Source organism: Cherax quadricarinatus, chromosome 49, assembly GCF_038502225.1.
Source record: "Cherax quadricarinatus isolate ZL_2023a chromosome 49, ASM3850222v1, whole genome shotgun sequence".
NCBI lineage: Eukaryota > Metazoa > Arthropoda > Malacostraca > Decapoda > Parastacidae > Cherax > Cherax quadricarinatus.
The window spans coordinates 16,521,228-16,546,426 of NC_091340.1; the positions used below are offsets into that span (position 1 = coordinate 16,521,228).

At 39.2% G+C, this 25,199-nt stretch overlaps 1 protein-coding gene across 8 annotated transcripts in view; it reads left to right on the plus strand.

Moving 5' to 3' along the window:
• Positions 1-25,199, plus strand: part of grp (serine/threonine-protein kinase grp) — a 202,113-nt gene that overhangs the window by 72,176 nt on the left and 104,738 nt on the right. For all 8 annotated transcript variants that reach the window (XM_070095218.1, XM_070095216.1, XM_070095222.1 and 5 more), the window contains 3 exons: positions 130-278; positions 1,876-2,015; positions 16,014-16,139. In XM_070095218.1, coding sequence (XP_069951319.1) covers positions 130-278; positions 1,876-2,015; positions 16,014-16,139 — 415 coding nt within the window. The remainder of the gene's footprint in view (positions 1-129; positions 279-1,875; positions 2,016-16,013; positions 16,140-25,199) is intronic.

Below are 25,199 nucleotides of genomic sequence, written 5' to 3' on the forward strand. Positions count from 1 at the left end.
AATGCTATAAGATTTATAAATTTTGAACTTTACCATAAATACAATCATAGTTAATCTTCATTAAATATAATACCCATGTTTACGAATGTAATACAGTTAGAAATACAGAAAACTCTTCTTTTCCCCAAGAGTAAAGCTGCTTATCAACCAAGATACTGGTGAGGCTGTTGCCATGAAGACAGTTGACCTTATTAAACACAAAGATGCTGCTAATGCTGTACGAAAAGAGATGTGTTTACACCGCATGCTGAAGAATCCTCACATCATAAAATTTTATGGTAAGACTAAAGTATATTCTTGAATATAAGTAGAGGAACATATGTTTAAGTGTCCACCCCTATGTACATGGAATTAACTTCCTGGGTAATTCTTAAGGAGCAATTTTTGTAATTCATAAACATTTTAAATATATTTAAAGTAATAATTATATAAGTCTACCACTGAAATGGTATAAAAAATAACCTCCCCCCTGCTTTATTGTGATTTGTTGACCCTTTCAGGGTTGGAACCCCCTGAGCTGAAACTTGCTCTCAGGGTCAGAGAATTTAAAAAAAAGAAATTCTTTGTAAATGATAGAGAATCTCTTTCCAAAGGAAATGAAATCAAAAGTGTGGAATTTGATGGGAAACTTGCGGAATTACACTCTTGCAAAGTTATCACTCTGTAATATTTATGCAGCGGCGATTTTTGCCCACTTTGAGCCCTATTTTCAGCCAATTCCATTGTTCCAGTCAGCCTAACTCGTAATAGCTATATTGCTAGTATTCTTTCTGTTCTGTCGATTGAGTACAAGAAACCGCCCATTTACCTGTTTCAACTACCCAATAAAGTGATCAGAAATTGGTAATTACACCATTTTCACACAAGTAAAAAATTGCCAATTTCCAAATAGGGTTCAGAATACACATTCCTTGAACTAAAACATTTCCTTTGTTCATTAGTCATGTCCTCAGGCCTCTACTATATTACACTTACTTTCCATTTCAAATTTTTATTTACACACAAAAAATAGAAGATTTACTGTTATGCAGAATACTGCATTATTGTAATTGTATAAATAATGTCAGCACATTCATGAACACATTAAACTGACCACGTGGATGCATATTGGATGATTGATGTAATTTGTGTAACTGGATTATTGGCAAAAATCAAAGATTTCTGCTACTTTGTGCTCGATTTTGAGCTACTTTGTCCTGAAACCTATTAGTCATGTCTATTTCTGTAATATATGTTCCGTTCTGTCAAATGAGACCAAAAATACAGCCATAAAAACCATGCAAAAAAACGCAGCAGATTTGCCGTTTTAAATAAAAAAAAGCTGTTTTCCTCGTGTAGTGCGTGCTGCAGGATTTTTTTTACATAGTGCTCACTTACTGCATAGACTCATTCTCTCATATCTAGGTGTTTGTTTGCAGTGAAAGGATCCTATATTCAATTAATAATACTGGAAATAGCTCAGGCACACTTTGCCATGACAATATTATTAATGTTCACTGTAGTGCACAAAAAAGTATGGTTTCTCTAATGATTTTTTCTGTCATGCAACACTGAATAAATGTTTTGGCCATATTAAAACTGCTTGAAGGTATGATATTCCTCAAAACATGGCTTGAGGCACAATGGAGTACCACACAACTTAGATATATTGTGTATTTGTTTACTTGCTTGCCTTTCTGGTTGTATCTTCCTGGAGGTTGTTCCAGGGGTCATTGCTCTGCAACCTGGTCTGTGACCAGGCCTTGCAGTGGGTCAGGGCTCGGCTGCTGGCAGTCAGGCTGTTGCAACCGGCCACACAGTCCAGCATGCAAACCACAACCCAGCTGGTCATATATTTTATTATTTAAATTAATTTCCCCTTTTATTTCTGTGTAGGTAGTCGCCGTGAGAATTCGATGCAGTACATGTTCCTAGAATATGCAGCTGGTGGAGAACTCTTTGATAGGATAGAACCAGATATTGGAATGCCTCCTCTTCATGCACAGAAATATTTCCAGGAACTTATTAGTGGAGTGGTTAGTATATGAAACGTTTGTACATGTAATTGGTTTTAGAGTTGGCAGATAGTTCTTATTGTCACTATAGTTGACAAATTTCTTTCCCCGAAGTTTATAATTTATAATTAAGCTTATTCTGCATTGCCTTTTCTTGTGCCTTTGTGGTTTCTCTTTCTTGACTTGCATTTCTTTGGTAATAGCGGACCCCCCGGATATCGTAGTTGTTGGATTTCGTAATATGTATTAGGAAGTCAAAAAGTTTTTTCGTCAAAATATTGGCTTGATTGTCACTGAGCTCAGTAAGTCATTTGTCCCAAATGCGTCTGCATGGCACCAGCAGCCCAACACTCAGTGTGACATTGTTTATCAGCCAGTGAGCACCATCCCACGTGTTCATACACTACATTTCGTATTATTCCATTCTTTTTAGTGCTTGCAACTGCTAAATAAGCCGCCATGGGCCCAAAGAAAGTTCCTACTGCCAGCCAGCCCTTCGGTAAAGGGCTGAGAAAGAGGGAGAATATGCCTTCAGTGATTCTGCGATGTGTACGATACTAAAGCAGCAAGAGTCGATAAAGGCTATAGCGCCAGCCAACGATAAAGTGTAGCATTAATAGTATAGCAAGTAAGTTAAGTGATTAATCGATAGAAAAAGGACAGCACAAAACTGACTCCTCCAATGTTGTTGGAGGCATATAGGGCTATTGACTAACACCGCCGCCTCTGCTGCCGCCATCACCACCATGTGAGGCTTATCATTCAGTGGCACTTGTACACCCAACAACAAACACAACACTCATCACATACGCAGTGACATATTTTATTCATTCTAGTGTGTATATCACATTTCTATGTTAATGTTTATTATGTCATATTAGATGAATTGTGCTAGATAAATAAGCCGTAGAGCTGATATTAGTGCCATATTGAAGGACTATCTTGTCCTGTCTCCCAACACACCCCTGCCACCACCACAGTTCCTAACATACACCAGAAACAGCCCTCTCTGGAACACATTTTGAGTGACAGGGTCCAGTGACACTCAAGCTGGTCCTAGTGGCATTAAAAAAACAAAGAAGGTAAGTAACCCCAGAAAAGAACTTGGTACTTGAAGTCTCTATGGAAGGGGATTCCCCTTCCAAACCGTAATTTCTCCATCCTCTCCCTGTCTTCAATACACTAAGAAGAGTCTTCAGTAAAGGTAAGTGTCATGTTATTGTTTTAGTCTTCATGTCTCAGTTTTCTGTGTAGGTAAATGTATATTTCATGTAAAAAAAATTATTTTTAATACTTTTGGGTGTCTGGAACAGATTAATTGGATTTACATTATTTCTTGTGGGGAAAATGAATTTGGAAATCGTCAAATTCAGCTTTAGTCACTCTGAAACGGATTAATTGCGATAATCGAGGGTCCACTGTATAAATATTAACCTCCTCTAAATAGTGTTCAAACCTATGCAAGGTTGCATTAATGAGATTAAGTGTTTAACCCTTTCACTCTTGGTCCTGTAATAATACGGCTTGCAAGCCAGTGTCGGTCCTGTAATATTATGCCAAAATTCTAGTGGCTTCAAGTCTTGCAGTAGAAAGCTGGTTGGCCTACATATGAGAGAATGGGTCTGAGTGGTCAGTGTGCGCAGCATGAAAAAAAATCCTGCAGCACGCAGTGCATGATAGAAAAAAAAACTCATGTTTTTGGTTTAAAATGCAAAATTGTGTATTTTCATGTGGTATTTATGGTTGTGTTCTCATTTTCTTGGTCTTGTTTGATAGAATGGAAGATATATTACAGAAATAGAGATGATTTTGAATGGTTTACGGACTAAAAGTACCTTGACATTGAGCTCAAATTAGTGGAAATGTTTGATTTTTTCCGATGTTCGAGTAAACAAGTGTTGCATGTCCAATACACATCAACTGGTGGGTCTAATATGCTTTCAGAAATGCGCCAATATTATTTATATCATTTTTACATAGTGCAGTAGTATGCATCACCGTAAGTCTTCTATTTTTCGTGTGAATAAAAATTCAAAATGGAAAACAAGCATAATACATGTATAAGAGGGGCCTAGAGATGTGACTAATGAACAAAGAAAACATTTTAGTCAAATTGTGTATGAAGTTGGCCAAATTACCAATTTCTGATCACTATTGGGTAGTTGAAATCAGTAAATGGGCAGTTTCTTGTACTCAGTCAATAGAATAAATGAGTTCTAGCGAAATAGCCGAGTTTGGTCAACTGGAACAATGGAATTGGCCGAAATTAGGGCTCAAAGTGGGCGAAATTGCCAATGCTTAAACATCACTGAGACCGCTAACTTCGTAAGAGCATAATTCTGTAAGTTTTCCATCAAATTTCGCACTTTTTGTGTCATTACCACCAGGAAAAGATGCTCTAATTTCATAAGAATTTTTTTTATATGTAAATTCTTAGTGAGAACAAGTTTCTGAGCAGGGGTCTCAACAGTGTAAGGGTTAAACTCCAGTTGTACATAAATCCCCTTGTAACCCAACTATTTGATATATGTAAAGCTCTGTAGATTCTCATTTCTGAGGTTTTCATGCATAATTTACTGATCACGTGTAAATTTCACACATATCAACCTCCTTTCTACTGGGTTTTGAATCCATGCAAGATCGTCATCGCAGTTCTCACAGGGGGACCAGTAAAATGAATTGTTTAAATCTTTGATACCCATTTTCTGGGAAAAAACTTTTCTCAAGTTACATCATCACTTACACTTGCCATTCCTTTGAATCATCAACTGTATGCTATGAATGTTTTCTTTACTGTGTAGCCTTTTGATAATGTTAATAGACTATTTTTTGTTCTAAAGGGAATTGTACTAAGCACAGTTGACTTTATCTTAATAGTTTGACATCTTGCTTCACAAATAACCACACATAGAAGAGAGGAGCTTACGACGACGTTTTGGTCCGACTTGGACCATTTACAAAGTCACATTAACGAGAAGTAGAGCAGGAAGTGGTAGTGGTAATTGTAGTAGTGGTGGTAGTAGTAGTGGACATAGAAGGAAGTAGTAGTGGGGAAGGAGGAGGAGCAAGCCTATTTCTTGTTCCTCCTGTCCTCTTCAATACTTTGGAGAAACTGGCTGATCTCTTTCTGACAGACTTAGAGAGCACAAAAGTAGTGTTAGGCTTGCCGACACTAACAATGCTCTTTTCTGCCACGTCAGAGATCACAGCCATCCTATTGACTGATCTTATGCTAAAACTGTCTTCCCTACTTCCAACTTCAACAGTCGCCGTCTGGTTGAATCCTTCCTAATACAACTTTCCTTGTATGAATCTTAGTCTTGGCTTCATCTCTGTAGATGCCTTCCTTTCCCACTACATTGTAAAATGCTCCAAACTTCAAAATACCCGTGACCTAACCTGATTCCTCCTTTCCTTTTCTTCTCCCTCTTCCTCTTTCCTCTGTCCTTTTTTTCCTCTGGGTTGTCTTTCTTCTGCCTTGTGTTTTTGTTCCCTCATTATTTATTTTTTATTATTTCTCCCCCTCTGTGTTCTTGCTCATACCCTCTGTGGGCTCATAGCTCCCTTGCAGTGCTCCCCTTTCTTAGTATTTGACTGCCGCCGCCTCCTCCTCACTTCCCCACTACTACTACTTTCCACCTCCACTACTACTACCACTACCACTTCCTGCATATATATACCCTTCCTGCTCTACTTCTCATTAGTGTGACTGTAAATGGTCCAAGTCGGACTGAAACGTCGTCGTAAGCTCCTCTCTTCTATGTGCGGTTATTTGTGTATCATTCCAGTCACAGTATTGTGCCATTTTTTAGTTATTGTTACATCTTGCTCTTGTACATGCATACATCGTTTTTTCCTTTGTTGTAAATTACTGCCACCTGCTACTATTCATGATGTTTCAAGGAAGGCGATGGGTACTAGCTTTGTTACCCAGAAAATAAAAAAATAATAGCTGTTTATGTTGTTCATGATATACTTAATGCAACTTTGTTTTTTGTTGGTTGGTATATTGTACTATCTGGTAAGTATCCTGCTGCAGTAATGGGTAACTTCAGAGTGCAATTTTACAGCAACTCTGTTTTCGGTTAGCATTTCATCTCTTCAATATGAAAATTGAATAATAGTTTTTCTTAAATATTAGACCTACAAGAATGAAGCATTAACCATATTTTATTAAAAAAAAAAGTCCCTGCAAATATTGGTTAAGTATTTTGTGCAAATAAATGACATTCAGTCCATTATATTCATTGTGTGATTGATAAAGTAGTGAACCCTGTAGGAATAGCATATAACTAACTTTAAGTATCTTAATTACTATATTACTTGAACAGAGGTTTTAGCATTAACTTTAGAAAATATTGCTTGTATTCCTTATTTCATAGTTGGTGTTATTTTGAAGATTTGCAATGGAGGTCATGATATTGAATTTGTGAGAGATGGGGTCTTTGGTATTACCAGGATGCATGTAGAGCAGTCATGCACCAGGTGTACCAAGGCACCTCAACTACACACACACACTTGCAAGTCATGGCTTATTACAGCAAAAAATGCACTTACAAAAGTGGCACTTAAGAATAAATTAGTTTTAAGACTATTGAGTTGCAATATGAACAGGTGTGAAACATAATCATCCTTTAGGTCAGGGGTGGGTAAACCACAGCCCGTGGGCTGCATGCGGCCCGCCAAAGGTTTTCGTGCGGCCCGCCAAGATCGTGTTAGTTTGGGACAAAATGTTAGTAAATTTGAAAAAAAAATGTTACCACGTGACACCAAATAATATTGTGGAACATAACACGTTACCTGTGAATTTCTGAATGTGGCCCCTGCACTGAAAAGTTTGCCCACCCATGCTTGAGAATAATGCTTTCTTTACAAAGAATTGGCTTGTAAGTTGGGAGGAGGCCTTGTATACTCTCCAGGGTAGAAGGTTAATAGACAGTAACCAACTAGTGACTTACTACCCACATGTGATGTGTAAAACAATTTCCTGTTTGTTTTAAACCAGCAGGATTTCTGATGTTTCTTGAGCATGTGTGACAGCAAGCAACTTTAACAATTTTGCTTATCTTTAGTATTTGTAGCAAGTCCTTTGATAATATATGGGACATATTCCTAAAATTTGTGGCCTTGTGTAAAATAGTATTTTGTAACATGAAGAATATTTGGGGGGGGGGGGATGGATTACATTCTTAACACTTCAAAAAATGCCCAACTACTATTTTTTTTAATATCCTTATGCATCTATAATAAATGTTACCTTACTTTACTTCCTAATAGTTCTTACCTGTTGACATAGTATGTAGAGAGAACTGAGTTGGATATAGTGAAGCTGATGAACTCAAACTCAGCACTAAGTATACATGCAGACATTATAATAAAAGCCGCATTGTCTTGCAAAATTATGCTAAACGAATGGAAACTTGCTACATGTATACCAAACAAATAGGTACTGAAGATTGATATATTTAGATACTAATAAGAAAGAAAATGAAGATGGTGAAGGAGGTTATCGCTTTTTGAGAGGTACAACAGCTTATTGCAGGAGCTCCTATCTCAGTTGTGTAGAAGGTTATGGCTCAATATGACATAATCTGTGGTAGCCCTGTAAACCCTATTCACAATTGAAATACTCATGGATGGCATCAGCCACACTCACTACACAACTTTCATCATTTTTATCAGCAATTTCTTTAAAGCACGGAGTTTCCAAGTGATACACGAGTAAGGCTTTGCTTTGCAATCCCCACTAGTATTACTACAAAACGTGAGAGTTAGCCTGTCTTTCGTAGGCTTGTGTCTTGAGAGTGCCTTTTCCTCCTGATAAATGTAGGTCCTGTTTGGCATTTTCTTCCAAAACAAGCCTGTTTTGTCACAATTGAACACTTGGGGGTTTTAATTTTTCAGTCTGTGTACCCCTTAAAGTCCTGCACATATTTTTCAGTCGCTTTTTTGTCAGAACTGGCAGCCTTACCATGCCTTATCACACTGTATGCCACTACGATTCTTAAATCTCTCAAACCAGCCTTTGCTGGCCTTAAATTCATCAATATGAGCACTATTTGGAGGCATTTTCTTAATGAGATCTGCATACAACTGCCTTGCCTTTTCACATACTATTGACTGAGAAACCCTAGCTGATGATTGTTTCTCGTTGATCCACACCAAGAACAGTCTCTCCACATCTTCGAGTATTTGCAGTCTCTGTTTTGTAAGCATACTTGCACCTTTCACAACAACAGCTTCCTTGATTGCCTTTTTTGTTGGCCAAGATAACGATGGTTGAATGGGGTTTATATAACCTGACCAACTCGGAGACACGCACTCCACTTTTGTATTTTGTGATGATCTCTTTCAGTTCAATAGTATTTTTCACCCTCTTTACCACAGGGCTGGCACTAGAAGCATTCTTTGGACCCATGGTGGCATTTAGCAATTACAAGCACTAAAAACAATGGAATAATACAAAATATATCGCATGTACGTGTGGAATCGTCCTGACTGGCATGTAAACAATGGCACCCTGACTGTAAATGGAGTCATGGAGTGGCCAGGCAGCTCAGGCCACACGGACTAGTTTGGGACGAATGTCCTTAACTGAGTTCTTGGGCATTAACAGAGTCAATATTTTGCTGCAAAAATGTGGCGTTATCCGATTTTGCCATTAGCCGATGACGCCAATACCCGAGGGTCCACTGTAATGTACTGAATACTCTCCAATTCTTTACTCAGGCTCTGTATATAAATTAAGCTTTTATAAGTCAGAGAGAGCTGGGAAAATGTTCAGTGTCTTTGCAACACTGATTGGGAGCCATCGGGCAAGACTTGTGGCCCAGAGACCACATTGTGAAGATCTACTAAGTTTACTATCTAAATTTTGTGCAGTCATGTGCCGTAAAAAAAAAAAAAGCCACTGCAGTGCATCATGGAAATGCTATGTTAGTCCACCATTGTTCACCATGGCCTGCCCATAGGATACTCATAACATGTTGATTATTCAGCTGTAACAGTTAAAACACAGGTTGTGGAATCTGAAAATGTTTTAAGAGTAGTGGGGGGGGGGTTGAGGGTTGGAATAGTTTTAAAAAATGCAGTATTATAATGTGGGACAGAAGTTTGTGGCTATAGGAGGGTGGGTGCAGAAGGAAAAAGGAGCGATTGGTGGAATGATGAAATAAAGGGTATGATAAAAGAGGAGAAGGTAGCTTATGAGAGATTTTTACAAAGCAGAAGTGTTATAAGAAGAGCAGAATATATGGAGAGTTAAAGGAAGGTGAAGAGTGGTGAGAGAGTGCAAAAGGAGAGCAAATGATATTGGGAGAGGCACTGTCAAGAAATTTTGCTGAAAAAATTTTGGAGTGAGATAAACAAGTTAAGAAAGCCTAGGGAATGAATGGATTTGTTAGATAAAAAACAGTAAGGGAGTTAGATGGGGAGCTGGAGGTATTGGGTGGATGGCGGGAATATTTTGAGGAACTTTTGAATGTCGATGAAGGGAGGTGGTAATTCCATGCACTGGTCAGGGAGGTATAACATCTTCTAGGAGTGAAGAAGAGCAAGATGTGAGAGTGCGTGACGTATTGCGTAGAATGAAAGGGGGTAAAGCAGCTGGAACTGACGGGATAATGACGAATGTTAAAAGCAGGTGGGGATAGTGTTGGAGTGGTTGGTATTTTTGTTTAATAAATGTATGAAAGAGGGGAAGGTACCTAGGGATTGGCAGGGAGCCTGTATAGTTTGTTTATATAAAGGGAAGGGGGACTAAAGAGATTGTAAAAATTATAGGGGAATAAGTTTACCGAGTACACTAGGAAGTGTACGGTAGGGTTATTATTGAAAGAATTAGAGGCAAGTCAGAGAGTAGGATTCCGGATAAGCAAGGAGGCTTTAGACTGAGTAGGGCACGTGTAGATCAAGTGTTTACATTGAAGCATATATGTGAACATTATTTAGATAAAGGTAGGGAAGTTTTCATTGCATTTATAATTTAGATAGTGGATAGGGGAGCAATGTGGCACAGATGTTGCAGGTATATGGAATAGGTAGTAAGTTACTAAAGGCTGTAAAGAGTTTTTATGAGGATAGTGAGGCTCGGGTTAAGGTGTGTAGAAGAGAGGGAGACTACTTTCCGGTAAAGGTGGGTCTTAGACAGGGATGTGTAATGTCACCATGGTTGTTTAACCCTTTGACTGTCGCAACCCCAAATCCTGAGGGGTCTCCTGGTGTCAAAAAATTAAAAAAAAAAAAAAAAATCGTATGAAATGGAGAATCTTTTCCCAGTGGTAACAACACCAAAAGAAAGAAATTTGATGGAAAACTTGTGGAATTATGCTCTCGTGAAGTTAGCGACCTAGGCAATATTTACGAATTGGTAATTTCACCCACTTTGAGCCCTATTTTCGGCTAATTCCATTGGTCCAGTCAACGAAACTCATAGCTATTTCTTTAGAACTCCATTTGTTCTTTGGATTGTGTACAAGAAACTGCCCATTTACTGATTTCAACTACCCAATAACGTGGTCAGAAATTTGCAATTTTGCCAATTTCACACAAATTAAAAAAATATGCCAGTTTCAAAAAAGGGTCCAGAATGAGCAATGCAGACAATACTGGCTCTAAAATAGCATTTTCTTTGTTCATCAGTCACGTCTCCAGGCCCCTCTGATATTACTCCTGCTTTCCATTTTGAATTTTTATTCAAACAAAATAATAGATTCACTGTTATGCAGACTACCTCAATATTGTAATAATTGTATAACTAATGTCAGCCCATTCATGACTGCATATTAGGATGGCTAGTTGGACATTTATTGGATAATATCATTTACTCTTGAACATTGGCAAAAATCAAACATTTCCTCTACCTTAAGCTCCATTTCAAGGTCCTTTTCTTAGTAAAGCCAGTCAAAATCACCTCTATTTCTATAATGTGTTTTCCATTCTATCGAATGAGACCAAGAAAACGAGAATACAACCATAAATACTAAACAAAAATACGCCACAAAGTTGGCGTTTTAATCCAAAAACACGGTCAGTTTTTTTTCTTCTAGTTATGCACTGTGTGCTGCAGGATTTTTTTACACGGTGCACACTGACCACACAGACCCATTCTTTCACATGTAGTCCTACCAGCTTTCTCATGCTCGATTTAAAGCCGCTACAATTTTTAAGTATATATACGTCAAAAACGGTGGCTCGTAAGACGTATATATACGACTGAAACAGTCAAAGGGTTAATATATTTATAGATGGGGTTGTAAAAGAAGTAAATGCTAGGGTGTTGGGGAGAGGGGTGGGATTAAATTATGGGGAATCAAATACAAAATGGGAATTGACAGTTACTTTTTGCTGATACTGTGCTTATGGGAAATTGTAAAGTTGCATAGGTTAGTGGATGACTGGGAGTGCGTGTAAAGGTAGAAAATTGAAAGTGAACATAGATAAGAGTGTGGTGTAAATATTATGCAGAGAATTAGGAGTGTGGAAATTAGGAGAAGGTGTGGAGTTAATAATAAAAGTATTAGAGGGCTGAAGAGGGGTTGTTGAGGTGGTTTGGTCATTTAGAGAGAATAGACCAAAGTAGAATGACATGGAGAGCATATAAATCTGTAGGGGAAGGAAGGTGGGGTAGGGGTCATCCTTGAAAAGGTTGGAGGTATGGGGTAAAGGAGGTTTTTTGGGCTAGGGGCTTGGACTTCCAGCAAGCATACGTGAGCGTGTTAGATAGGAGTGAATGGAGACGAATGGTATTTAGGACCTAACGAGCTGTTGGTGTGAGCAGGGTAATGTTTAGTGAAGGGATTCAGGGAAATCAGTTATTTTTATGAATAGCCAGATTTGAGTACTGGAAATGGGAAGTATGATGCCTGCACTTTAAAGGAGGGGTTTTGGATATTGGTAGTTTGGAGGGATGTGTTGTGTATCTTTATACATATATGTTTCTAAACTGTTGTGTTCTGGTCACCTTTGCAAAAGTATCTAATACTTATTGTATACAGTGATTATGTAGGAGTGAGGTGAAAATGTTGAATGATGATGAAAGTATGCGTATTTTCTTTTTGGGTCACCCTGCCTCGGTGGGAAACGGTCAACTTGTTAAAAAAAAAAAAAAAAAAAAAAAAGTTGAGGTTGTAAAAGAAGTGATTGCTAGGATGTAGGTGAGAGGGGTGGGATTAAATTATGGGGACTCAAATACAAAGTTGGAGTTGACACAGTTACTTTTTGCTGATGATACTGTGCTTATGGGAGATTCTAAAGAAAAGTTGCAAAGGTTAGTGGACGAGTTTGGGAGGGTGTGTAAAGGTTGAAAATTGAAAGTGAACATAGATAAGAGTAAGGTGATGAGGGTATCAAATGATTTAGATAAAGAAAAATTGGATATCAAATTGGAGAGGAGTATGGAGGAAGTGAATGTTTGGGAGTTGACGTGTCAGCGGATGGGTTTATGGAGGATGAGGTTAACTATAGAATTGATGAAGGAAAAAAGGTGAGTGGTGCATTGAGGTGTATGTGGAGACAAAAAACATTATCTATGGATTCAAAGAAGGGAATGATTGAAAGTATAGTGGTACCAACTCTCTTATATGGGCGTAAAGCTTGGGTTGTAAATGCTGCAGCGAGGAGGCGGTTGGAGGCAGTGGAGATGTCCTGTCTAAGGACAATGTGTAATGAAGTGGTCTGTAGACCAGTAATTACGTATATTGTTCTTATAGATATGTGGCATAAGCATGACACTGCCAAGGAGTAAATACATTTCAGCCACTGTTGTGTCTTTCCACCTGTGCAGCCGTGACGATTCTCCAACCTCTGCTCTGTTGTTCATGACATATTGGTAATAATTGTTTGTCCGAGTCACTTATCAGGTTCATTATAGGCTCGTCAAAGTACAACTGGAAATAGTCTAACTCTGTAGACTCATTCGTTATGGGACATTCTGGCTGGATACCACTTCCACTAGCATCAAAATCACAAGGCTGTGGCACGAATATACTTTGTGTCCAGTTCCACTCACGATCACATGGTGCAGGGTGGACCTGTGGCATGGGGCGAGGGGGGGGCAGGAGGAGGGACACGAGTGGAGGCAGCACACGGTTGTGGGGGTTCCGGGCGGTCCTTTGTCTGTCCACCCACTGCTCCATGTGGTCCAGTCACCGTGCTACCCAACACTACTTCCTCCATCCCCGCATACTCCCCTTCGTGATCACTTTCACTAGCAGTGGCCGTGGTTTTGGATTGTGACCTGCCACGACCCTTGGGGATTGCATATGGCACACTGCCTGAACGTAGATAACGATGCCTGAAAGTACGTTTCACTGGTGAATAATGAATGTCACTATCACTAGATGAATCCTCGATTGGCATAAAATCAATCTCATCGTCACTTGCATCACTTTCACTATGACTAAAACACCGGGAAAATGATAGTTTCCTCTTGCGAAGTTGCCTGTGGGTAACACTTGCCACTCCAGAGGTGCTTGGCCCAGGGTCTGGTGTGGCCACACTGGCTACCCCAGAGGTGCTTGGCTCTAGGACAGGCGTCACTACCCCGGAGGTGATGGGCTGGGGGTCATCTGGGTTATCGTCGACACTTTCACTAATTCCTTGAATGCTACTGGCCCCATTGGTGTCAAATCCACTAAACTCACGATCTGCATCACTTTCCTCGAATAGTGATGTTAATACGACGAGGCGCGAGTGAATCACGAGGATGTGCCATGATGTTGACCCAGGATGGAGCTGAATGTAACTGGTCCTACCATGTGGTACCCAGGCGTCCCAGATTTTTTGTATACCTCGCACACTGAGTGCGCACACCCATTCTCTTACGTCTAGGCGACTCAGGCCCATCGCGCTAATTTTGAACGAATGAAAAATAAAACTTATGCATTTGGAGCGCTTCGCACATGAATGTATATATACGTTTGGACCGTTTAAGGGTTAAGTCTGATTCTGCTCAAAGCGACACCATCGTTCAAGCAATACATCCCAAGCCAAAAAAATTTGTAGGTGTCAAACTGTTTTTGTGACTGAGAGGTGTTTTTTTTTTTCCAAGCTCAAATGGGTGTGTATATAAATGTGTACATATGGCTATGTAGTATGACTTAAGTGTAAGTAGAAGTAGGAAGTAGCAAGATATACCTTTTATCTTGTATGTTTGAGACAGAAAGAAGACGCCAGCAATCCTACCATTGTGTAAAACGGTTACAGGTTTTTCACATTCGTTTGGCAAAACGGTAGTACCTTCCTGAGTGGTTGCTCTCTACCAACCTACTACCTATATAAATTTTATTTGCATACACCGAAAAGAAAACAATGAAACATACCAGGAAATTATTAGGAATCTTGGGTGTTTTGAGGAAACAGTGGAACCATATCTTAAAGGGCATTTATTATGCACAGATAATGGGTGCTTATTTATGTGTGAACTTGACAGATGTGAGGTCCAGTTTAGATGTCCCTCCAAATTGCCAATATCGTAAACCTCTCCTTAGGAGAGGCCCTCTCCTAAACTTGCTCCGAGTCGAAAATTTTTCAGAAAAAAAATTTGTTGTCGTACGACATGATAGAGAATTTTTCCCCTGATCATAATGACAATAAAAGTGTGAAATTTGATGGAAAATTTACGGAGTTTTGCTCTCGCGAAGTTAGCGGTCTTGACCATGTTTACGCATCTGCAATTTCGCCCACTTTGAGCCCTATTTTTGGCCAATTCCAGTGTACTTGTCGACAGAAATCATAACTATTTTGCTAGAACTCCATTTTTTCTACTATCCTACTATCAACTATCCAATAAAGTGGTCAGAAATTGGTAGTTTTTCCAATATCACACAAATTTCAAAATATGCCAATTTCCAAATAGGGTCCAGAATAAACAAGACAGACATTCCTGGCACTAAAATAACATTTACCCTGTTCATTAGTCACGTCCCCAGGCCCCTCTTAATTTCTTTTGCTTTCCACTTCGAATTTTTATTCTCACAAAAAATAGATGATTACTGTTGTGTATGCATTAGTATAGAAATGGTATAAATAATATCAGGACACTAGTGAAAGAATTTTAGACTCGCCAGTTGACGTGTATTGAACGCGTGGCATGATTTGTTTACTTTTGAACTTTGGCAAAAATTGAAGATTTCTGCTTCTTTGAGTTCAATTTCAAGGTACTTTTCATTGTGAAACCAGTCAAAATCATCTCAATTTCTGTAATATGTCTTACATTCTATAAAATGAGACCAGGAAAACTAGAATACAACCATAAATACCATGTGAAAATACAGTGCAAATTCACTGTTTTAAACCAAAAACACTATCAAATTTTTTATTTTTCTTATTGCTCACTGTGTGCTGGAGGATTTTTTTTTTTATACCGCACACTGAACACACAGACCCATTCTTTCATTTGTAGGCCTACCAGCTTTCTGTTGCTAGATTTGAAGGCGCTAGAATTTACGCGTACTAGTACGTCAATAACCCTGGTGCATAAAACGCGCTAGTACGTCAATGACCCTGGTGCGTAAAACGCACTAATACATTGGAAACCTTGAAAGGGTTAAAGTGCAGGCATTGTACTTCCGTTTCCATGACTCAATCCTGCATCCCTTCACAAAATATTTCCCTGGTCATGCCAACAGGTCCCAAAAACCACTTTGTCTTCACTCACTCCTAACACCCTCACACATGCTAGCTGGAAATTCAAGATCCTCGCCCACAAAATCTCCTTTACCCTCTCCCTCCATCTTTTTTGGGGCCAACCCCTACCCCACCATCTTTCCCATAGATTTATATGCTCTCCAAGTCATTCTACTTCGTTCCATTCTCTCTAAATGTACTTGTACATGTTAAATATTCATTGCACATTTAATTCTGCATGTGAAAGGTTAATTTTCAGCTATTTTTATAATGGAAATGCCCTTTCAAAAATGGAGTATCCTATACACTTTTCACTGCTCCTGCCCTCCCCTCCAATTTTGTTAATAGTTTTGGCTTTGATTGTTAACTTGTACATAAGACATATCTTTACAGGAATATTTGCATGTTAGAGGAGTTGCTCATCGGGATATAAAGCCTGAAAACTTATTACTGGATGAAAATGATCGGCTAAAAATTACCGACTTTGGTATGGCAACATTGTTCAGACATCAAGGAAAGGTAAGTGTTATAATGCAATACATAATTTTTTTTCACACTGGTTCATGGACAACCAGTAAAGAGATTAAATTATCTAAATATTTTCTGATTCCATGACTTCCCTTCACCCAAATCTATTCTCATCATTATTACAAATACAAATATTCATTTCTGTGTAAAAATTACAATGTGGGGTTTACATTTTATAGAGTATAGGTTACAATGTATGGTTTCGTATTATAAAGTTCTAATCCCACCCGTGGTATGGTTTGAGGGTCACTATTATGCCTAGCATGACTATGCATTTTGGGCTGACTAATAATAATTCTAACTCTATATTGATACATGTACAGGTTATGGAGCATATTGATATTAAAACTAGGTAACTGAATCCAATAAGAATGGTTTTGTCTTGTCATGATACACAGTCTCTATTAAAGCTCTTGTACTGGTGTATCTCGGGCAAACTTATGACGAGTTTAAGATTTATTAGACCAGCTCTTTTTTTTTTTTTTTTTTTTTTTTTTAAATTTTGTTTACAGTCATTTGGGTGAGTGTAAGTGTAATTTGGGGGGAATCAGATATTGGAGAATAGGTTTAGTTTTTTTTTTGTGTGTGTGCATGATTCAAGTAAGAGAATAGGTGGTTTTCATATAGTTAGCTGATGGTGGGGTGTGTCAGGGAGATCAGATGTTTGTTAACAGTAGTTTTGAAAGTGATGGTTGTGTCTGCTGTTCTAGAGTTTTCAGGCAGGGAGTTCCAGATTTCAGGCCCTTTAATGTACATTGAATTTTTGTATAGGTTGAGCCGGACGCAGGGAATGTCGGAAATTTTTGTGCCTGGTGTTGTGCCTGTGGGTCCTGTCACAACTATCAAGAAACTGTTTCAGTTCACATTAATATTGGAATACATGGTTTTGTAAATGTAGGTTGCACAGTAGTAGGTGTGGATGTTCTGTGCAGTGAGTAAGTTAGATCTTTGAAGATTGGGGGGGGGGGGCTGGTAATGGGTTGCGTGATGATTCTTACTGCGGCTTTTTGCTGGGTTGTTATTGGCTTTAGGTGTGTTGCTGCTGTTGATCCCCAAGCACAAATAGCATAGGTGAGGTAGGGATAGATGACGGTTAGTGTGAGAAGAGCTGACTATGACACGTAGTAACGTATCTTGGAGAGGATCCAACAGTTTTGGATACTTTTTTTGTTGTGTTGGATATGGGTGCTGAATTTCAGGTTGCTATTGAGGTGTAGGCCCAGGAATTTGCTCTCGTTATGTTTAGCAATAAGAGTTTTGTCGATTTTAATGTTTAGTTATGCATCTCCTGCTCTGTTACCAAACATAATACAGAAGGTTTTATCAGTCTTAAGTGTAAGTTTATTGGCTGTCATCCATGTAGATATTTTTAGTAGTGCCTTGTAAACAATGGTGTTGAGGGTGGTAAGGTTGGGGTGGGAGATAATATAAGTTGTGTTATCAGCAAAGAGAATTGGTTTCAGGTGTTGATACGTTGGGAAAATCATTGATGTATAAGAGGAAGAGCAGGGGACCAAGGACACTATCCCAGTGGTGCTTCAGTATCAAGTGGTCGTGTTGATAAGGTTGTCTTTAACCCTTTCAGGGTTGAGAGGCCCTATTTGAAACTTGCTCTCAGGGTCGAAAATTTTTCGGAAAAAAAAAAAAACTTATGAAAAGATGGAGAATCTTTTTCCGATCATAATGACACCAAAGGTATGAAATTTGATTTAAAACTTAGGGAATTATGTTCTCGCAAAGTTAGCAGTCTCAACGATGTTTACGCAGTGTTCCTCCTTTCTTATTGGAGGCTTGTTTGTGTGAGGGAGGGATGGCAAGTTTATTGTTGGAGAATATGACAGTAATATCAACTCTACAGCTTATTTATCTATCACAATTCAACTAATATGACATAATAAACAATATTAATAACATAGAAACATGGAATATACTCTAGAATGAATAAAATAAGTCATTATGTATGTCACGAGAGGTGTTGTGTTGTTGGGTATATAAAGGCCACTGAGAGTAAGCCGTCCTAACAACATAACAAGCTGTCCATAATGGTGGTGAAGGAGTTGGTTAAATGTTCACCAACCAACTCCTCCAATGTTGATAAATTAGGCACATGTGCAACTCTTGGGTATCTTTATTAAGGAAACGTATCCTCCAATGTTGTTAGGTAAGGTATCTTTATTTAGAAACGTTTCGCCTACACAGCTGTTGGTTCACCACCATTATGGACAGCTTACTCTGTGGCCCTTATATACCCAACAACAACACAACACCTCTCGTGACATACATAATGACTTATTTTATTCATTCTAGAGTATATTCCATGTTTCTATGTTATTAATATTGTTTATTATGTCATTAGTTGAATTGTGATAGATAAATAAGCTGTAGAGTTGATATTGTCATATTCTCCAACAATAAACTTGCCATCCCTCCCTCACACAAACAAGTCTCCAATAAGAAAGGAGGAACACTGCAGTAGGCCTGTTGGCCCATACTAGACAATTCCTTTACAATCCTTCCCACTAAGAACATAACAATGGAAGAACACTGCAGGTCTACTGGCCCATACAAGGCAGGTCCTTATCAAAGTGACCTCTTCACAAAGCTACCCAAGAATTTACTCCCGTACCCAATGACACAAATCAAACTCGGCTCCTCCCACTCATATATTTGTCCAATCTCTTCTTAAAGCTACCCAAGGTCCTAGCCTCGATCACCCTACTGGTAAGTGTGATGTTAAATAAAAACATAAGAACTTAAGAAAGTAGGAACACTGCAATACCCCTGCTGGCCCATACTAGGCAGGTCCTTCACAAATCCAACGCACTAACAGCATAACTGCTATACCCAAGCAATAAGCTTTGATAAATTGCTGAATCACTAAAGAAGACACCCTCTACCACCATCACTACCACCTAACACTATTACAATGCTACCACCTTAAGAACATAAGAACGGAGGATCACTGCAGCAGGCCAGTTGGCCCATACTAGGCAGGTCCTTAACAATCCATCCCACTAACAAAACATTTGCCCAACCCAAATTTCAATGCTACCCAAGAAATAAGCTTTGATAACTATCCACTCATTTGCAAGTCCCACTCAAACCACACCCCGACCGGGATTGAACCCGCGGTCATAGTCTCAAAACTCCAGCCCGTCACGTTAGCCACTAGACCAGCTAGCCACAATAAGATTCGTCCAACTAGGTATATTTCTACACCATAGGAAGGTTAGCACAGACACCACTGTGACCACAAATGCAAGTTTTTACAGACGAATCTCCAGCTAGCGTGGCCGTGACAAACTCTAGCTCAAGTCCCTTCACTGCCGTCAACATGACTCACGAAATCGTAATGACACGATTGCAAACAAACCATGCCCCGGCCGGGATTGAACCCGCGGTCACAGTGGTGCCTGTGCTAACCTTCCTATGGTGTAGAAATATACCTAGTTGGACGAATCTTGTTGTGGCTAGCTGGTCTAGTGGCTAACGCGACAGGCTGGAGTTTTGAGACTATGACCGCGGGTTCAATCCCGGCCGGGGTATGGTTTGTTTGCAATCGTGTCATTACGATTTCGTGAGTCAAGTCCCACTCAAATCCAACCCCTCTCTCTTATATTTATCCAACCTAAATTTGAAACTTCCCAAAGTCCTAGCCTCAATAACATAAGAACCAGTATTACAACTACTATTACAACTATTACCACTGCTACAACCATCTCTACCGCCATCAACCACCATCACAACTGCTTCCACTCTACCACCACCACCTTCATATTTTTAAGAACATAAGAAAGGAGGAACACTGCAGGAGGCCTGTTGGCCCATACTAGGCAGGTCCTTTACAATTCATCCCACTAACAAACATTTGACCAACCCAATTTTCAATGCTGCCCAAGACATAAGCTCTGATGTGCAAGTCCCACTCAAATCCAACCCCTCCCACTCATGTACTTATCCAACCTAAATTTGAAACTACCCAAAGTCCTAGCCTCAATAACCCAACTAGGTAGACTGTTCCACTCATCAACTACCCTATTTCCAAACCAATACTTTCCTATGTCCTTTCTAAATCTAAACTTATCCAATTTAAATCCATTACTGCGGGTTCTCTCTTGGAGAGACATCCTCAAGACCTTATTAATATCCCCTTTATTAATACCTTTTTTTTTTTTTTTTTTTTATCACACTGGCCGATTCCCACCAAGGCAGGGTGGCCCGAAAAAGAAAAACTTTCACCATCATTCACTCCATCACTGTCTTGCCAGAAGGGTGCTTTAGACTACAGTTTTTAAACTGCAACATTAACACCCCTCCTTCAGAGTGCAGGCACTGTACTTCCCATCTCCAGGACTCAAGTCCGGCCTGCCGGTTTCCCTGAACCCCTTCATAAATGTTACTTTGCTCACACTCCAACAGCACGTCAAGTATTAAAAACCATTTGTCTCCATTCACTCCTATCAAACATGCTCACACATGCCTGCTGGAAGTCCAAGCCCCTCGTACACAAAACCTCCTTTACCCCCTCCCTCCAACCTTTCCTAGGCCGACCCCTACCCCGCCTTCCTTCCACTACAGACTGATACACTCTTGAAGTCACTCTGTTTCGCTCCATTCTCTCTACATGTCCGAACCACCTCAACAACCCTTCTTCAGCCCTCTGGACAACAGTTTTGGTAATCCCGCACCTCCTTCTAACTTCCAAACTACGAATTCTCTGCATTATATTCACACCACACATTGCCCTCAGACATGACATCTCCACTGCCTCCAGCCTTCTCCTCGCTGCAGCATTCATCACCCATGCTTCACACCCATATAAGAGCGTTGGTAAAACTATACTCTCATACATTCCCCTCTTTGCCTCCAAGGACAAAGTTCTTTGTCTCCACAGACTCCTAAGTGCACCGCTCACCCTTTTCCCCTCATCAATTCTATGATTCACCTCATCTTTCATAGACCCATCCGCTGACACGTCCACTCCCAAATATCTGAATACATTCACCTCCTCCATACTCTCTCCCTCCAATCTGATATCCAATCTTTCATCACCTAATCTTTTTGTTATCCTCATAACCTTACTCTTTCCTGTATTCAGTTTTAATTTTCTTCTTTTGCACACCCTACCAAATTCATCCACCAATCTCTGCAACTTCTCTTCAGAATCTCCCAAGAGCAGTGTCATCAGCAAAGAGCAACTGTGACAACTCCTACTTTGTGTGATTCTTTATCTTTTAACTCCACACCTCTTGCCAAGACCCTCGCATTTACTTCTCTTACAACCCCATCTATAAATATATTAAACAACTACGGTGACATCACACATCCTTGTCTAAGGCCTACTTTTACTGGGAAATAATTTCCCTCTTTCCTACATACTCTAACTTGAGCCTCACTATCCTCATAAAAACTCTTGACTGCTTTCAGTAACCTACCTCCTACACCATACACCTGCAACATCTGCCACATTGACCCCCTATCCACCCTGTCATGCGCCTTTTCCAAATCCATAAATGCCACAAAGACCTCTTTAGCCTTATCTAAATACTGTTCACTTATATGTTTCACTGTAAACACCTGGTCCACACATCCCCTACCTTTCCTAAAGCCTCCTTGTTCATCTGCTATCCTATTCTCAGTCTTACTCTTAATTCTTTCAATAATAACTACCATACACTTTACCAGGTATACTCAACAGACTTATCCCCCTATAATTTTTGCACTCTCTTTTGTCTCCTTTGCCTTTATACAAATGAACTATGCATGCTCTCTGCCAATCCCTAGGTACCTTACCCTCTTCCATACATTTATTAAATAATTGCACCAACCACTCCAAAACTATATCCTCACCTGCATTTCTATCTTTATCCCATCAATCCCATCTGCCTTACCCCCTTTCATTTTACCTACTGTCTCACGAACTTCCCCCACACTCACAACTGGCTCTTCCTCACTCCTACAAGATGTTATTCCTCCTTGCCCTATACACGAAATCACAACTTCCCTATCTTCATCGACATTTAACAATTCCTCAAAATATTCCCTCCATCTTCCCAATACCTCTAACTCTCCATTTAATAACTCTCCTCTCCTATTTTTAATTGACAAATCCATTTGTTCTCTAGGCTTCCTTAACTTGTTAATCTCACTCCAAAACTTTTTCTTATTTTCAACAAAATTTGTTGATAACATTTCACCCACTCTCTCATTTGCTCTCTTTTTACATTGCTTCACCACTCTCTTAACCTCTCTTTTTCTCCATATACTCTTCCCTCCTTGCATCACTTCTACTTTGTAAAAACTTCTTATATGCTATCTTTTTCTCCCTTACTACTCTCTTTACATCATTATTCCACCAATCGCTCCTCTTCCCTCCCGCACCCACTTTCCTGTAACCACAAACTTCTGCTGAACACTCTTAGCACTACATTTTTAAACCTACCCCATACCTCTTCGATCCCATTTCCTATGCTCTCATTAGCCCATCTATCCTCCAATAGCTGTTTATATCTTACCCTAACTGCCTCCTCTTTTAGAGAATCTTTTCCCAATTGTAATGACACCAAAAAAAAAAAAAAAAATTTGATGGAAAACTGATGGAATTATGCTCTCACGAAGTTAGCGACCTCGGCGCTGTTTACAAATCGGCGATTTCGCCCACTTTGAGCCCTATTTTTGGCTAATTCCCTTGTTCCAGTCGCCCAAACTCATAGCTATTTCTTTAGAACTCCATTTTTTTTCTATCGACTGAGTACAAGAAACTGCCCATTTACCGACTTCAACTACCTAATAATGTGGTCAGAAATTTGCAGTTCGGCCAATTTCACGAAAACTAAAAAATATGACAATTTCAAAATAAGGTCCAGAATGAACAATGCAGACATTCCTGGCTCTAAAATAACATTTCCTTTGCTCATCAGTCATGTCTCCAGGCCCCTCTGATATTACTCTTGCTGTCTATTTTGAATTTTTATTCAAACAAAAAATAGAAGACTTACTATTATGCAGACTACTGCAATACTGTAATAATTGTATAAATAACATCAACCCATTCATGACTGCATATTAGAATGGCTAGTTGGACATTTATTGGACAATGGCATCATTTGTTTACTTTTGAACATTGGCAAAAATCAAACATTTCCCCTACTTTGAGCTCCATTTCTAGGTTCTTTTTACAGTAAAATCAATCAAAAACACCTCTATTTCTATAATACGTTGTCCATTCTATCAAATGAGACCAAGAAAACGAGAATACAACCATAAATACTATACGAAAATAGACCACAAAGTCGGCATTTTAATTTAAAAAAAAAAAGGTAAGTTTTTTTTTTTTCTCTATGCACTGCGTGCTCCAGGATTTTTTTTATATGGTGCACACTGACCACACAGACCCATTCTCTCACATGTGGGCCTACCAGCTTTCTCTTGCTTGATTTGAAGCCGCTAGAATTTATGAGTATGTGTACGTCAAACACGGTACCTCGTAAGACGTATATATACAGCCGCGACAGTCAAAGGGTTAATAACAACATGTCGGTTCTTTGAACCATTCATCTGGTTTAAGGTTGCTGCTCACCATAACCCACAAGTCCTTTTTGCAATCTGTATGGCTAAGTTCTACGTCATTTACCTTGTAAGTGCTAGGGTTATGGACACTCCTGAGCTTCAGAACCTTGCATTTATCTACATTGAACTGCATCTGCCACTTTTCTGACCAAGAATATAGTATGTTTAAATCCTCCCGAAGTTCCCTAACGTCTACGTTTGAATCAGTTATCCTACCTATCTTTGTGTCATCGGTGAATTTGCTCATATCACTAGTAATTCCCTCATCAAGGTCGTTAATATATATTATAAACAACAACGGGCCGAAGACTGATCCCTGTGGAACGCCACTTGTTACAGATCCCCACTCGGATTTAACCCCATTTATGGACACTGTCTGCTTCCTGTCTGTGAGCCATGACTCGATCCATGAGAGCACTTTTCCCCCAATGCCATGAGCTGCCACTTTAACAGTCTTTGGTGCGGAACTCTATCAAATGCCTTACTAAAATCTAAGTAAATAATATCAAACTCTTTATCGTGGTCAACAGCCTCAAAAGCTTTACTGAAGAAAGTTAATAAATTAGTTAGACAAGACCGGCCTCTTGTGAATCCATGCCGAGTATCATTAATCAAGCTATGCTTATCGAGATGGCTTTTTATAATTTCAGCTATAATTGACTCTAGTAATTTGCCTACAATTGAGGTCAGGCTTATTGGGTGGTAATTTGACGGTAACGACTTGTCCCGTTTTAAAAATAGGAATTACATTAGCCATCTTCCACATATCAGACACTACACCTGTTTGAAGAGAGAGAAATTAAAAATATTAGTTAATGGTTCACAGAGTTCCATTTTGCATTCCTTAAGAACCCTTGAAAAAACCTCGTCAGGACCCGGCGACTTATTTTGCTTCAGTCTGTCTATCTGCTTCACAACCATTTCACTAGTGACTGTGATGTTACATAATTTATCTTCTAGCCCACTATAAAAATTAATTACTGGAATATTGTTAGTGTCTTCCTGTGTAAAAACCGAGAGAAAATAATTATTTAAAATCGAGCACATTTCATTCTCTGTCAGTAAGATGCCCATAGTTATTTTTAAGGGGACCTATCTTATCTCTAACTTTTGTTCTATAGACCTGGAAAAACTTTTTGGGTTAGTTTTAGAATCCCTAGCAACTTTAATTTCATAGTCCCTTTTAGCTTTTTTTTTTTTTTTTCAACAAGTCGGCCGTCTCCCACCGAGGCAGGGTGACCCAAAAAAGAAAATCCCCAAAAAGAAAATACTTTCATCATTATTCAACACTTTCACCACACTCGCACATTATCACTGTTTTTCCAGAGGTGCTCAGAATACAACAGTTTAGAAGCATACACATATAAAGATACACAGCATATCCCTCCAAACTGCCAATATCCCAAACCCCTCCTTTAAAGTGCAGGCTTTTCTTATCCCCTTCTTAATGTCCCTCTTATTGTCAATATACTGATTTATGAG